Below are 16960 nucleotides of genomic sequence, written 5' to 3' on the forward strand. Positions count from 1 at the left end.
GGCAAACCTGCAGAGATGTCACATGCTTGGATCACATCAGGATGCACAATTAAGCTCTGATTAACTTATAACGCCTTGTACAAGTACTTTGTAAATAAATGAAGGTCACTGTTAGTGTAGCAAATACAACTTCATCTTCCTTCAAAGAACAGCTGAAGAGTAAGTACACTGTTTCCTGAAAATTACCTGAAAGAAGAATTTTGGTTAAGAGCAGAAACCACCCTGGGCCACCTACCCATTTTGCTGCTTAATGTCACCCTGCGATCCTCTTCTCTGTCCCTCCGCTAGCTCCTGAGCAGACTCGGTACACAGGCTGGTGACTGTGGGCTGCCGTGGGACATTAACTGCAGATTTACCAGTGTTCGGTGCAGATGAACACTGGTCAGCACTAAGATTGGCATTACCATGCAGTCCAGGTGCAGAGAATGGGGGAGGAGTGACAGCGGCCACAGGTGGAGGGGAAGCATGTGATGACGTGGTGGCATGGGCTGGGGTGAAGGCGGACGATGGTGATGGGATGGATGTGATTTTTGGTGAAGACACAGAACCAAAGGGCCGTGGTGCTTTATTGTAGGCCATGTTGGTTGTGGAAGTGACTTTGGATACAGCAGGAGATGAAATGGGCACAGGTTTAACTACTTCTTGGGGTTCGCCCTATGTGAAATAAAAATAAACATATACAAAACACACCAAATACATGCAAAATATACTGAGTGCAAACAAACACATAGCTGACTTTAAAAAAGACAAATACTATGTTAGCAGCTCAAATATGTTTTCAGGAAAAACAATGAGTTGATATAGCATAGCATGCATTCTAATTGATCTCAACATGCATAACACTAACGCATACAGAAAACATATTTTCATAAAAAAATAACATTTAAAAATATTTAGGAAAAAGCAGAAAAAACAGGGGGAAAAACCCTAAAGGCTATTATAAAATGTCAACGTACACATATTGTAACTGAGTCATTTTATTCCACATAAACAAACTATCATTAACTGAAACATTTTATTTTTAAAGTACCCAAGGCCTCAATTATAATTCCATATTTCTAACATTTTATTTCTCTCCACAGTGTAATTACTTGCGTCATAAAAGGCACTAAGTTTTAAACTCTTCAATTAAGGGAATTCACCTAACTTAAACGTATAGGTTACATAGTTATTATGAATAAAGAATTTGGGGGGAATATAAAAGATGAACAAAAGCCAATTTTCTTGTGTCTCTCCTATGGTCTACTATTGTTTCCCTCCCTGGGCATGTGAAGATATTATTCAGAGATAAAATAAAATTCTTTCCCCTTTTCCAATACTTAAGTCTCAAGAGGAAAAATATGATCTTATTTATTTCCTCAATGCCAGTAGTAAAAGACTAGTAAGAAAGCAGTTTCTCCAACCACCAAAATTGGTGATCACCAATGTTGGTAAAACTTTGTCTGGACTCATACCCAAAACAAAACAAACAAAAAACCTTCAGTCTTCCACTCCAAAAGAAAATAAGATCTTTAAGAAAATATATACTGGTACTGCTTAATTAACAAGAAAAGAGGCAATCTATAATCTTACTAATTTTCATTGAGAAAAATAAGTTAGGGGCTGAAACAAGACAATTAAATAAACACATGAATGCCAAAAAATGTGAATGAAAAACTTCAAAGAGAATAGATCAGATGACACAAAGGCTCTTGCAATAATGTGAGGACGCATGATGAAAAACTAGGGCATGGGCCAATAGCCCAAACCAAGAGCACCTCGGACTGGCATGATAGTCATCCCGGGTAAGTACTTGCTAATGCTTTTTAGATGTGTAAATATGAGACAATTAAAAGTAAATACAAAAGTATTTTAGACATGCATTATTGACAAGGTAGGGGCTTAGAAATAATGTTTTATATTACAAGTAGTAACTATAACGGCTCTCCTTGGTTGTCATCGTGCTACATCTAGAGTTAACAAAAGCCCGAGCAGAATCACTTTTAATCCAGATCGTCTGAGGTGGAAAGATCCACCTTTAACCTGGGCCACACCTTCTGAGGGTGCAAAAGATATAGAAGAGGGAAGCTTTTCCTCTTTGCCTGCTTGCTCTAGCCTCACCAGCGAGTCCATTCCTTCACGGGCATTAGAACTTACTTCTTCCAGATTCCAGAGCAGAGTAAAGAGCAGCTGAGACAGCCAGCCTTGTGGACTGAACAGCTACTGGATTCGTGGACCCGCTGTTTGGTAGACACCCGTTCTCTGATTAGCTAGAATACAGCCTATATAAATCTCCTTTCTATATACACATATACACAAATACATATAGGTTTATTCTGCAAGTTCTGTTCCTCTAGAGAACCCTGACTAAAACAGTAACATTGTAAGTTCTGGTTTCTACTTTCCTTTTTGTCTGTTAGGAAAAGAACAAGTAAAACTACGCTGAGGTTATAAACGACATGATCTGAGACAAGAAGAGCAAAGCAGTGGCTCAAGATGGACTGAGCCTAGCAATGCTCAACTAGAAACGCACCTTCAGGACAGCAGCAGGCTCAGGCTTGGCTCCAGCAGATGCTCTGGAGGGGAGAGAAGAAGAAGAAGAAGAAAAAGCCATGAACCTTTGGCAGCTTAGAAATGTCATCAACAGAATTTAACTATTTATGTACTTTAAGATATTAAATAATCAGAATTAATGCCTTTATAAATAAGTTTTTATTATTCACAACCTTTCTTTCGTTTTGTTTTGTTTGATATAGGGTTTCTCTATGTAGCCTTGGTATCCTGGAACTCGCTTTGTAGACCAGGCTGGCCTAGAACTCAGAGAAAGTCTGCTTCCTGAGTGCTGGGATTAAACTAATTAGTTTATGTCATTAAAAGTCAATTCTACAAGATCCAATATTATGCCCCCATTTCTAATTCTTTTTTCAGCCTGCCTCTGCCTCCCTGAGTGCTGGGATTACAGGCGTACACTACCATGCCCGGATATACCTATGCTTTTAATTTTTAAACTAAGCATGACTTCCTGATCCTCAAGCAGTTCTTCAACAACCTAACCTGAATCTTGATCTCCAGTAGCAGCTGCCTTTTCTCCTAACATTCGTGAGAACATCTACAGATTCTAGGTCTCTTTCTGATGGTTAGCAATTATATTTATTAAGTCCCTTAGTAGTAATTTATCTTATATTTATAATCCTAAACATGTATACAAGTTGATGTATATCACTTGTCAGCTTAGCTGAATATAGAATCCCCTAGGAGACAGGCCTCTAAACGTGTCTGTGAGAGGTTATCTAGCTTAGGGCAATTAGGGTGGGAAGAAACATACATCTTAAATGGGACGCATCATCCCATGGGCAGGAGTCCTAGTCGGAAAAGTGCAGGAAGTCATCATGTGTGATTCCTACTTAGATGTAATATGACTGGCTCCTTCCCCAACTCGATGGGCTGTACTCTCAAACTGTGAGGCAAAACCTACCCTCCCTGGACTTGTTTTTGCCAGGGTGGTGCATCAGAGCACTGAGAAAAGTGACCACTATATGATGTTGAAGACTAAGTTAAATTCAATAAAAACAATGCCCATATCCTGTCTTTATCCATATGTCAGTGCAAAGCCTGGCAGGTAATATATCACCAGTGATGAATGTGCAAGGGAAAGATTAAGGAAGGTCTGACAAAGGTCCAGGCATGTGATGACTGTTTGTATTTCAAGTAAATTGATCTTTTTAGCCCGTTCTTATCTTGCACTATGTGCCTTTTTGGTGTAGTGAGCTAGAGTAGCAACAGTTGGTTTAGAGCAACTATCTCTTACAAAATAAAACTATCATCTTCACCTTTCAAATCAGGAACTTCAAAGTTCAGGTAAACTGTCAGGCCTAGTGCTGAGCCCCACACTGTTATACTTTATTGTATGATAGCTGTATCCACTAATAACTAAGAGAGCTTCTGATACTTTAAGTGGTATTTCCCTGATGTTAAAGTGGTTTTTTTTCTTTTTAAAGAATTGGTTGAGAATTTCATACATCATATAATGTGTTTGATCAAACTGATGCCGTTTTTCTCCGCTCCAATCCTCCTCAATCTCCCTACTGTATGTTATTCTTTAATATACCAGAAACAATATAACTCCTCTCATAGTTATGCCAGCCCAAGAATAAAACATCAGGGTGGAATTCCACGAATGTAAAAATAGTAGGTAAATATTACTTGATAACAATTTATTATGTAAAACATGAGTTTTTTACTTAAATATGCAGCAATTCACCAATAACCTAGAACAATGGATCTCTCAGTAAACAAAACCTAGTAATAAACATCGATCAACACGTTAGCAGTAGCTAAAATTTCCGCTAACAACTAATTTAACTGCAAGCACCAACAGAATAGTTGGTTAGCCTAATGAAAGGCCACAGTGGGCACTAACACACTGTTATCTACCATGTACAGGTCATACCCTGTACTGTTGCATAACTTTCCATGTGTTTTCTCAAACAACTACTTTTTAGCTTGCAGGGTTATTACAACAAAGAACAAGTTCAAGTACAGAGCAATGGAATCTTCCTTGTACTCATTAAAACCACCCAAGACATTATTGAAAGATTGCCAAATAGAGAAGCCAGTGTCCTTTTCCATCTGTATGTGTTGAGATCCATGATATGTGTCTAGCAACTTAATGTGTAAATAGAGGTCATACTATGTGGCTGGCGTGTAGTTCAGCTTACCCAGCATGAGTAAGTCCCTGGGTCCCTGATCCTCAGCATTACGATAAGCATGCAGGTTGCCACAATCAAGATAAACATAGACACAACACACACACACACACACACACACACACACACACACACACACACACGAGAAAACAATACGGTCCTTTCTTTAGTGTTCCTTCTAATTTGAGCAGTGTTAGTAACAAAAGATCAGAACAGTATTTTCACTCATTTTTTGGTCCCAACAACTTATTAAGTTTGGGATAAATTTGAACATACTTTATTAACTGAAAGTTCTATAAACACAGTATTTGAAAAAAATGAATTTACAGAAAAAATTAAATCTGAACACACCCTATTTACCTTCTGATAAGGTTTCACGAGATGTAAGATAAGCATTTCAGGAAGAGTGCCAACATGCCCTCAAAATCCCAGGGTGGGTTCATTATATAAACATCCTACTGCACAGAAAAATGGATTGGCTTATAATCAAATGTCAAATGAAATGCTGAAAAGCTACAAAGTGCAATAAAAATCAGCTCTTTTGTTTTAAATACTAGCTACCAAATGAACCATAGGAATTATTAAATTTTGAAAAAGGTTTCGTTTATTCTCATTAGCATCATGTAACATCTGAGTATGGTTTGTTTTGTCTTTTCTTTCTTTCTTATTTATTTATTTATTTATTTATTTATTTATTTATTTGAGACAAAGTTTCTCTATGTAGCGTTGGCTGCCCTGGACTAATTTTGTAGACCAGGCTGGCCTTGAACTCTGTTAATATGTTTTACTTTGCCTTTTGAAGTAAACTTGTAGGCTAGTTCAATAAAATTTCCTTTTATTTATTTAAAGTATAACTTTTAAATCCTTCCTAGAGCCCAGCATGGTGGCGCACGCCTTTAAGCCCAGCACTTGGGAGGCAGAGGCAGGCAGATCACTGTGAATTTGAGGCCGGCCTGGTCTACAAAGTGAGTCTAGGACAGCCAAGGCTACACAGAGAAACCCTGCATTGAAAAAAGCAAAGCAAAACAAAACAAAACAATAAATAAATACAACCCTTCCTAAAACAATTGTACATTTTGGCACTGATATACCTAAAGACAGTAACATTGTTACCAACATTTTAGGAAAGGTGCTTTTTAAATGATACTATTTCTCCTTTATGTGCATCTTCCCTAATATATACAATGAATATATATTTTTGATAATAAATAAAACTTTATCAAAGTTTATTTCGTAGTAAATTGCCTTGCAAACATCTTTTTTTAAAAAGTCTTCTACCCTGAAAATATGTGGAAAACACGAAGGCCCCAGTTATACATCATGTTAGCCAGAAACCTTTAAATACCTAAGGAAAATACTATGGATTGTCATCCATACATACAGCTTATTATTTGAGAATATTTCTCAAGAGAAGAGTGGAGAGTGGGACTTGGGAAACATCATTTTAAAGAATATTTAAAGAATGAACAAATCTCTGCAATGTCTGAAATGTTTACTTAAGTCTCCCAGGAGTAGTAGACAAAAATTAAGGGGAAAAATATTACAGTTTACAATTGTAAAACTTTACAATGCATAATCTAGAAATTCTGGTTATACAAATTGCCTTTCCTGCCTCATTACAACTCTCTTAAATTTTATGTTCAATAAGATACTCAAGATGCCTTGTCGGAAGCATAATTTGACCATGTTTGAAGAAGAAAATTCTACTTTCTTTATCAAATATATCATAATTCTCTGTAGAGAAAGACCTGACATATGAATATGAAAAATCATTTGCCAAAATTAATTTTGATATAGTTATATTTCTTAGATTGGGCAAAAAGTAAGTATCTTCTCCTTTAGCAATGCCATGGATTACCTGGAAAGGAGTAAACTTAAGATATTTAAACAAAAGGATATTTAAAAACTGTGGTAAAAATCACAAGCTACTGCCTCTCCCTTTAGCGGCAGGGATTTTGAGTCCCTCCTGTGCAGGGTGAGTTTCCAGTCTGCTAAGGTCCTGGCAATGGCGCAGGGCCATGGCTCAACAATTGCCTTATTGTTCTGTCTCCTGAGCAGGAAGCCCTGACAAGAGTAAGCCTGGTTGGTGAGATACCACCGCCTTAGCTGAGCACTATCCCCAGGATAAGGAATTCAAAGAACAAAGCTGTCCCTGTGGCTAGAACAAGCTTTTCAAAGTTGCTTGTTTTGTTTCTAAAAGCAGTATCTGAAGCAGAAATCCCCAATTTGGTATAAGCAGTTTCACAGCTTAACAGCTGAAAGGAGTTTGCAGTTACAACAGATGCCTTAAAAACTAGAATTGTAATGTCCTAGTTATAAAAAAGAATATAAAAGAATGATCATAAATTAGCAATAGCTCTACCATGGATTAGATTCCAAAGAATCCAGCAAAGCTACAACTCTGAACACCCAATGGCTGGAGCTCTATTTAGGCCATGTTTTTAGCTGCTGCATTTTCTGGTGCTGCTTTCTAGAACCTTGTAGCTTTTATTTTAAAAAGCGGCTAGTAAACTTTCATGATAATGTTTTAAGAGCAAGGAATTAGGCAACAGAACTATGCGGATAACGATTAGTTTACTTTCCTTTTGATAACTGGGTATCTCCTTCATCCTCATGTACCATTTACCCCATGCAAAAAGGATGGGTGGGGGATCTGGTTCATCTTCTATGAGGTGAGCTCTAAAATTCCCACAGCAAGGCCATCTTTGGCCCTCCTGACCTTAGGACCCATAAACACTAGGGCACATCATTAATCACTTTAACTACAAAGACGTCAATTTATAATAACAAAGCAAGTCCAACTGTGGAAGAAAGCAAACACGCAAGAGGACAAAAGGATGCCTCTTAGAGTCCTCTGCCCTCCACTGTCCTCAGTCCTCAAACATTTTGAACACTTGTGGTGATGCTTCCCTGGAATTTTCTAAATTATTTGAGAATATCTCCTCTAAACAAAAGCACAGAATAGTTATGTATCAGGCATAAACATCTCCAGTTTATCAAAAGCATGTGCTGTGCAAAAGCTTTTCCTCCCTCTTCACATCTTCTCTTAATTACAGGAACTGGTAAAGCACATTGCTCACCCCTAGAAAGAATACACATTTGGACGGACTATCTACACACAGATAAAGCAAGCGGGAACAGATACATGGGAACTGCTTTGGCCATATATCTAGGGCCCTGTCCTTGTGCTTGCACATGGCTGTAAATCAAGTGTGGCTCTGACGCAGCAAGGACAGGAAGCCACCTCCTAGTAACCGCTTCTGTTGTGACCTTTTGCTGTAACTTCCCTTGTGAGGTGGTTGCAGCAGTTAATAATGATTTGAGAAGAAATTTTGATAAATGGTTACAAATCAAGCTAGAGAGCTGATGGATGTATGGATGGATGTTTTGATGGGAGGAAAGTAAGGGGGAAAGTAGGGAGAGAGGGAGGAAGAGAGGAAGGAAGGAAAGGAGGAAGGAGGAAGGAAGGAAGTTAGTTCACGTCAGCTCTCCAACGTAATGGTTAAGCTATTTCACCTAAAAGGGGGCGAAAAGAAACCAGTATTAGTGATTGTCAGGCTAACTTTTGAAAGGCTAAGTGAGAATATTAAGGTCAGTATTACTCTGAGCTCAACAATAAAAATAAAGACCTTTGACATACTATAGTACTCAAATTTTCAGAAAGAAAGCCTAGATATATCAAAATAATTTGGACCAATGATAACTTTATCACCACTATTCTCATTTTCCCACTCCCTGCTATGGTAGACTCAGAGCCACCTCTGGACTCTAGGCCTTTCTTCCTTTTTATAAGGAAAGTTCACTTTATACTATCTTGGTGTTGTAGAGGAATAAGAATCTATTACAATGTGATTCTATTCTATATGAAGAAAGAAAAAAGTTTAAACAAAATTAATCAAGACACACCTGAAATTGATCTGGTGATATTTCACAAAAATATGTTTGGTCAAGCATTCTAAAACAATAATGCAATAATTAGTTGTCCTTATATATACTTATAAAATATTACTATGTTTTATAATTGTTTTCAACATGTTTTTACATTTTTGTTTGTTTTGTTTTTTGTTTTTATACTCTATAACACATTTTTGTACTTCTCAAAACTATCTTTAATTTATGGGCAAATTTTCACAATGTTCTCTGTTTCAGAGGAAGAAAAATTATATTTTACATTAATTTCCACATTCCTGTTTTCTGAAGGAAAAAAAAAACTACCATTCACTGTACCTTTTATCTACACTAAAACAACCTCAGGATAACTTAAGGGAAAATTGAACTTCTCCTGTTGTGATTTTTAAATAAATTATGTCTACTGGAATGTGAGATGGATGATAGATGAGTTAGATATGTGCTAAAGGTTAAATAAAAGAAAATTTAAAGTTCACAACAATCCAGTTCTACTATATTTCATTATTGTAAAGTACCGTTTCAATAAATAGTTTTATATAAAAAGTAAAATTTATGTCCGATTGAATTGTTAAGGAATAGCAGATTTATTGACAAGGACAATGCAACAAATTTTGTATGCTCTGTGGGTCATATGGGCTCTAATTAAACTATTTAGTGTTGACATTGTTGAAAGACAGACAAAAAACCTGGACCAATAAGAGTGGCTGTGTTTCAGTAAAACTTTATTCACACAAGCAGAGTGTGGACTTTACTCAGATTTTAAGGAACAGTATGTCAGCTTCTGCTTAGGTGTGTGTGTGTGTGTGTGTGTGTGTGTGTGTGTGTTGCACATGGTTTCACAGGCTGGCTTTATATCCTCAAGGTTCAAGCTTTATACTCTCAAGTTGTGGCATAATAGATGTGTGGCCAAAGGTAGCTTACTTTACAGTTTTGACTTCAACAAACCTTCTAGGAGCTAATCCTACAAAACTATGGCTGTTGGGTTTTCTACACTCAGAATCATTCTGCAAAATGATAAAATCATTTTAGTAGGTCCAGTAACTGATGGATATGGGAAATAAGAATCTTCCACGATTCTCCTGTAGGTAGAAGGTACAATCACTTCAAGCCTCTTACCACCTCTGCCTCGACCTTCAATACTACATATAAATCAATCTAAATTCCCAAGCCGCCATTCAAATGAAATTCACACAATCAGAAAGCACATTGATTCCAGACATCTGGTGAGAGGATAGTTTGTTTTATGATTTATGATTTCATGAAAATGGTTGACCAGCATAACTCCCATGCTTACCACCCACCCATCTATCTATACAGGCAATAATACCTTTATAATTTATTAAAAACACAAAAGAGAAAAATCTTCTCTTTTAGTTTTAAAGTAAGAAAAAATATTCTCTTCACAGTACCTATTACCAACACGAAAACAATAGGCTTGCAAAGCAAAGAATCTGCCTGTAACAGAGGAAGAGTTCAATTTGTATTTCTCCATCTGCCTATCTCTTGTCATAGTGTCACAATACTTCAAAGATGGAGATGGTTCATAATATCACAGAAAGATCAATAAAAATATTAATAACTATTTTATAGACTTTGAGCAAGGAATAAAGTTAACTAATGCTTGGGAAAACCTTAGTAAAAATCAGCTGCTAGCTCAGGGTTATGATGATGCACTGGCAGGCACAATTCATATAACCTCAAGCCTACCGAGTTCACTGTAGGAAAACTCAGTCCCAGAGGGATACCAATATTGCTTTTCACCCAAGTTCTTCAGAAGCAAGTGTGATTCATTGAGAAGCAGGACACATAACTAACCAAAGTTGCAAGTTTAGGTTAGGGACCAAGATCCAGCCCTCTACAGTGCTTTGCTAGCATCTCAGTCACTTGGAGTGTGGCCAAGCTCCCTGGGGTACCTGTGCAACCTGCCCAGCACTAAGGTCAGGACCTTCTGGGGCTCACTTTCTGCACACACATCCTTTGTGCTGTTCCTGTCTAGGCAAAACATTTCATTACAGATTTTTACAAAGTGGGTATTTTTAGGTATTTCAGTAAAACTTAAATGTTTATGCATTCTAGTATTCAACATGGCCTTGTTGGGTATACATTCAGCCTTCTGTGTTTGTAAAGAACATACAACATGAAATTTTTCTATTTGCTAGAGTCTCAGCTTAGCTTTTACCACTGACTTAACATTTTTGCAAATAGGTGTTCAGATTTTTGTTTTTAAGCTAGGAGATACCCAGATTCAAGGCATTTTAAATTACTGAATAGAGAATCTGTAGGCACAGATAAGCTAGGCCTATCCTGGCTTAAGTTTCAAAGTCAGTTCTTAATTCTCATTTCTCAGTTAGGAAGTAGAATCTTGTCCAGTGCCCTCATTACTGAATTTCAAATTAATCCAAGATACAATAATATCTAAATCTAATAAAAGAAAATTTAGTCAGCTGAATCTACAAATACTTCTGAAGGTTACTAAGTCCTGTGTGATCAAGTCCTGTGTGATCTATTCTTATTTCTATGATCACAAAGAAAAGAACATAAAATCATTCTGTTTTCTTTTATTTATTAGAAAACCTTCTGTTTATAGAAACTGGTTGTTTATAAAAGATCACAGTTCTGTTTATATTTCTAACTGATAATTTCAAGGATTTTGTTGTAAAATTTAGGACAAATCAAAATTCCAAAGTGCTTTGATAGTAACATTTTCTTTTTAACATAACAACCATATAAAACATAAATTATGTTCTCAACTCTAATCCATTTTCCACACTCTAGAGAGAAAACCTGACAACAGCTAACTAACCACACAGGACACTTAATTCAGTATGTGACGAGGTCGTCATCCTTTGTCTCCATCTTTGTCTTTCATCTACATTATTAGGAAGAAATCTAGAAGAGTGCTCAACAGGACACTGCTTACAACGTATCCATGGAAAGCTCAAAACCCAAGCTGGCCTGTTCAGTAGACAGCTCCTCTGATCATACCTAAAAGCTCTGGCAGTGTCCAACCACCAGAAATAGTTGTGAATGCTGTTCCAACTTCAACATATGCCACACTGAGGCCAGCAACCAAACGGTCACAGTGTGACTAGTCCAGCACCCACAAATAATTGAGCATTCCTGCCCTAGACAACTATTTCCACACATTTTATCACATGTATAGTTTTAAAAAATGTATTTAATTTTATGATCTACCCAGTCAAAGTATGACCCAATAAAATGCACACTTTGCTGCAATACCCGCTGCGTGGGAATACTGGTCTTGAGCCTATGAACTGAATGGTAAGCACTAATCCGGATGCAAAGGCAGAGAGAGCTGAGGAAAGGCAGAGGTCTGAGACAGCTTTATAGCCATTTAACGAACTGGAGCTCTGGCTAAGAGCCGTCACACACTGAGATTCACTGAGTTGTCCTGAAGCAGCACCCCAGTACAGTAACAGCAAACTAGCTGTACCTTCTAGAGAGTAGTGCATGCAGTAATATACTCAAATGCACAAAAGAAGAGATGTAACAGCACCCTTAGCAACAGGTGATTATCTATAGTATGTGTCTTCAAAGCTCATCCTCACCAAATCTAAGTCTGACATAACTACTGAGATTACCAATGATGACTGAAGATCAAATGTGTTATTCTCACGATGATGTCCTTTAGGAGGGACACACGATGCTTACCTAAACAAGTAGAGCTTTCATGTTTGAAAATGTAGACAAACCAAGCTAGTTTTAAGATGACTAACTTTTGTAGTAGATTCTTTCATGGAAGAAAAGCACCCCCTCTACCCTGCTGATTTCCTAACATGGTCACTAACACTCTCTAAAAGATTTGCAAAAGAATGGGACGAGGAGATTCCTCTCATGTTCATTTCCTTATGAGTGCTCAAAGGATGAGCAATGAACAAAGCAAACACAATGTGCTCTACCCTGTAATCTCTAAAGAACCATTTACAAAAAAACTAACATGTTTATTAGCTTTAGCATCAGAGTTCCTTATTTCTCTCCAGATAACCATTCTTTTTTCAAAATCATTTGGTTCTTTAATGTTTTCACTGTATTTAAAAAAATGTTCTTGTTGGGGCAGGACAGAGGGCTCATAGGGTTAAGAGCACTGGCTGCTCTTCCAGAGGACCCAAGCTCTCTCTCCAGCATCTATGTGGGTAACAATGGGTTCTGGTCTCACTGGAGAACCAGACATGCATGTGTTACACAAACATACATGCCGGCCCAACACCCACACACATTTCAGTGACTCTCTTCTGTGCTCACTTAGGAGCCCCGTGGCATGCAGTGATGTGCACTTGCTCTCAGAGACAATGCTGCAGGGCAATATGGCCTGTAAGTGGCTCTAAAATCAGGTCAGTGATTGGAAAGGGAGTACATATGGACAAGAACCTAGTCCCCAGGGAAGAGAACACCAACTGACTGACTAGCCAATACCAAATGGTCAGTGCTGAAAACATACACAAGTAACATTATACAGACTGGAAAGGCTATACTCATGTATTTAGGAGTGTGTGTGTGTGTGTGTGTGTGTGTGAGAGAGAGAGAGAGAGAGAGAGAGAGAGAGAGAGAGAGAGAGAGAGAGGAGGGGGGGAGAAGGGAGGGAGAGAGAGTGAGAGTACACCAAATGAAAAAAGAAGTCATGAGTTTGAAAGAAAGCAAGGAAGGACATACAGGAGAGTTTGGAGGAAGAAAAGGGAGCAGAAATGACATAATTACATTATCATTTCAAAAATAAAATAATAAAAGGATACTACAACAGTACCAATGAGAAAACATACATAACTCTGAAGAAATCCACAATGTTAAACTTTTCTCCAAAAGCACTTCCAACTGTTTAAGTTTTATGAACAAAAAAGTTTTGATGGTACAAACAACAAAAGCCAAAACCATCTATGTTTCTGAACACCCAACATGCCATTCTCTTTCATTTGCATCACTAGTAATAACCCAAAGGCCCAGTTATACATGGCAATAAAATGTAATAATTAGAGATCAAAGCAGCAGCTGTGTTCATGGACCACACCCAAGGCTGTGGTGAGCTGCATACTTCAATTAATGATGAGATCCATATTTACAGAAAACTGAACTTGCATTATAATCTTTGTTCCAGTTTTGACATGCACAACATCTAAGAGTTTGGCTGCTTTCAACCACGGCCTTGTTTTCGGCTGTCTGTCACACAAAATTGCATCCACTTCAGCATCGCACTGATCTCTTTCTTCGAGGGAAAACTACCCCAAAGCAAACACTGGCATCTGCTTGTACTTCTGTGTCTATATGAAAACAAGATGTAGACTGAGTCATCACTCTTGGTGAACTGTGTGAGTTCTGAAGGAGACTAGTAGTTAAGTGTCTTAGGATATTCTTGAGTGCAGCTAAAGGCAACTACTTATTTACAAGGGACATTTACGGAGGCATAACATGATTAAACCACAGCAGCAAAAGATCTGGGTCAGAAAATAACATTTTTCAGAAGCACCCCAAAGGTTTGTGCCCTTGATATTTTCTATAGTCTATGTCTGATAAAGTTAGACATTAAGACAACTACAATAGTTTTTGAAATCTGAAAAAAAAAATCTTTAGGAATGATTAAAGGAAAACAACAACAACAACAACAGCAACAAACCACAGACCCTCACAGACCATCCAGAATTCCTTACATCAAAGCTATGATAAATCAGATTTACTAACTTTTTTTCATAATAGGAAAAATTAAGGTGATCCATACAAAACTATCACAATTTCCTACTGAAAAAACTAAAGTCATAATTCCATAGTATGATTTATTTTCTTTAGTCTACAAAGAAAACAGGCAAATTTGCTCAAAATATCACTGTTAAAACCGAAATGTTCTAGACAACAAACCTTAATCATGACTATTTGAATAAGTTTTGATAGTAAACATCCAAGATCACCATCTATTTACAGTAACTTTTTATTTTTGTTTGATATCCCTCAGAAAATTACATGTCATTTTATTGCAAACAATAGAAGGGAGAATTAATTTTTTTCATAATCTTACCTAGAACAAAACTAAAGCAGCAACCAAGGCCCACAGCTCCAGTTTTTATTATCGCACATAAGGCTAGTGTTAATAATCTTTGGTTACACTTGAAATATTTAAAGCCATGCTGCAGAAAACAGGTAAAATCACAGCATCTCTGGGAGATGTACAGGGAAAAGGTAGAAAACTCCAAAACTCCTGGCAGGTCTGTGCTCAGATCCTGCAGGACGGACAGAGTCTGACATGTTGAATTATTTAGAGGGAGGAGAACCGAAGTTCAGAGAGAACAGCTTAAAGATTATTTGGTTGCCCTTTATACTGAACGTGAATGCTAGCTTTCTATTTTATTAAAACAGGGACCACTATTTTAAAACTCAAAAAGAAGCATAATAATTGTTCTCATTTAATGCCATACAATGAAACAACTGAATATCAAGAAAATAAAAACATAAATTATGCTTGGAGCTAAGCAAGTCTTGGAGCTCAATACCATTGTTAAAACCATCCTCCCTAGTTATTTTCTAGGCTGTGTCTATAAAGGACGTTGCTATCAGGGAATTAAATTATGCACTGCAAAAAATAAGTTTAAAAACTTGAAGCTCTGGGTAGATTTCTTAGTCTGTAAGAAGACCCATTTAGCAATCATGAGTTTGAGTCTCCAGCGTCCACAGAAAAAGCAGGGCACTTCCCTAAGAGCCTAGAACTCGTGGTGTCAGGGAGCCATGACCGGCAGCCTAACCAAAACGACAAGCTTGCAGAGAGACCTGATTTCAATACAATAATATAGACAGCATCAGAGGAAAACCCCAATGTCCTATTCTGGGCTTTATATGTGTGAGCACAGGTTTATAAACCCACATGCTCACATACATATATGATAGATAGATAGCACACATCTGCACTCCCACCTCCACACAAATTACACAAATGCACAGATACCGAGCATAGGTTCTGTATGGTAAACTCTGTGATAGGGCACACAGCACAGAATATTAAAGAAATCTACAAAACTGAATGTAGACATGCTCAAAGGACCACAATAGCAGGTGCTCCCTGGGTCTTGTGTACTGATGATATGCTGAATTTGCTCATGCTATGCCATGAGTATTAATAACAACGTTTTAGAAGTTATTGCTAAATAAACAACCATCTTCAAATGATAGCCTGAGATGAGAAAGTAAATACAATGACTTCAACCTTGGTTTGGTTTGAAATAAGGTGCTGGGGACTGAACCTGAGGCTTGACACAGGATAGGCAAGCACTCTACCATTGAGCCATTGAGCCACATCCCCAAGGCCAGGTGAAATCTTAATCTACCAAAAGAGGATGTCAGAAAATAAATAAAGGTGATCATTTAGGAGTTAGTAAAAGTTTGTTTCTTAGAAATGTAAAAACAAATGACAAGAGAAATCACTGGTCATTTTTGCTGAAGTGAGGATGTCTTCAAAAGACTCCTTATTTCCTGTCCTCCCCACATTCTGCGACTACGTCACACATGTGTCTGACGGTCCCCTGTTGTATGCCTTCAATCTACAGCCACTATGCTTTTAAGCAGTTTTTCTTCCATTTTGTTTTTCAAGATAGGATTTCTTTGTGTAGCCTTGGCTGTCCTAGAACTAGCTCTGTAGACTGGTCTTTGCCTGCCTCTGCCTCCCCAGTACTGGAATTAAAGGCTACCCCACCAGTGGTCTGCTATATTTTAATCAATTTCAAATACCACTATTTTATAGACAAAATCTAAGACAAAAAATTCTTCCCTTCCTGATTCTCTTAGTTATGCATTTTTCTTGAGGAAAATGTCACATTATTACTTCATGTTTATGTGAAAACTATATATTAAAATATTTTTACCTAGAACAGGCAGCTAATTTAAGATATTTTTATATCTCTTTTCATTCAGTTGATCAAAAAGTGTTCTCTTGCAGTCACATTATTCATAGTCAGAAGATAAAAGGAACACTATTTCTTCAGAGTTTTTAAAAGTGAGTAGATATTATTTGTGAGGTAGAATTTTGCTGAGTGAGGCGGCAAATGCCTATAATCCCTGAATTGGGAGGGTAATTGAGACAGGAAGATTAAGAGCTCAAATCACTCTTGGCTACAAAGCATAGCACTGTCTCAAAACACAAAAACAAACAAAGGAGTTGGAATTTAGTCTATTTTAGAGACTCTAAGTCTGAGATATAATCTATTTCATCATGCAGGCTTTTAAACAATATGTTCATTTCCCCCTATTTTTTCCAACCACAAGAATGTTGACCACATTTCTTTGAACAAATCTCTCAGTCATTCAATGTGAAAACTTGTAGATAGCTTAAATTTATGCCAGAATATATATTACACTGTCAAAAAACAGTGTCA

The 16960-nt window shown here is 37.3% G+C and overlaps 1 protein-coding gene across 14 annotated transcripts in view; it reads right to left on the bottom strand.

Moving 5' to 3' along the window:
- The window catches only part of PDLIM5 (PDZ and LIM domain 5), a 171809-nt gene that overhangs the window by 83559 nt on the left and 71290 nt on the right, over window positions 1-16960 (bottom strand). For 9 of the 14 annotated variants that reach the window (XM_084756084.1, XM_084756083.1, XM_084756082.1 and 6 more), the window contains exons 4-5: window positions 2513-2555; window positions 236-654 (exon numbers count right to left, since the gene is read on the bottom strand). In XM_084756084.1, the coding sequence (XP_084612210.1) occupies window positions 236-654; window positions 2513-2555 (462 nt within the window). The remainder of the gene's footprint in view (window positions 1-235; window positions 655-2512; window positions 2556-16960) is intronic. The other 5 variants (XM_084756086.1, XM_084756085.1, XM_084756077.1 and 2 more) reach the window with 2 other exon arrangements.

This window comes from Acomys minous (assembly GCF_964271855.1).
Source record: "Acomys minous genome assembly, chromosome: 14".
NCBI lineage: Eukaryota > Metazoa > Chordata > Mammalia > Rodentia > Muridae > Acomys > Acomys minous.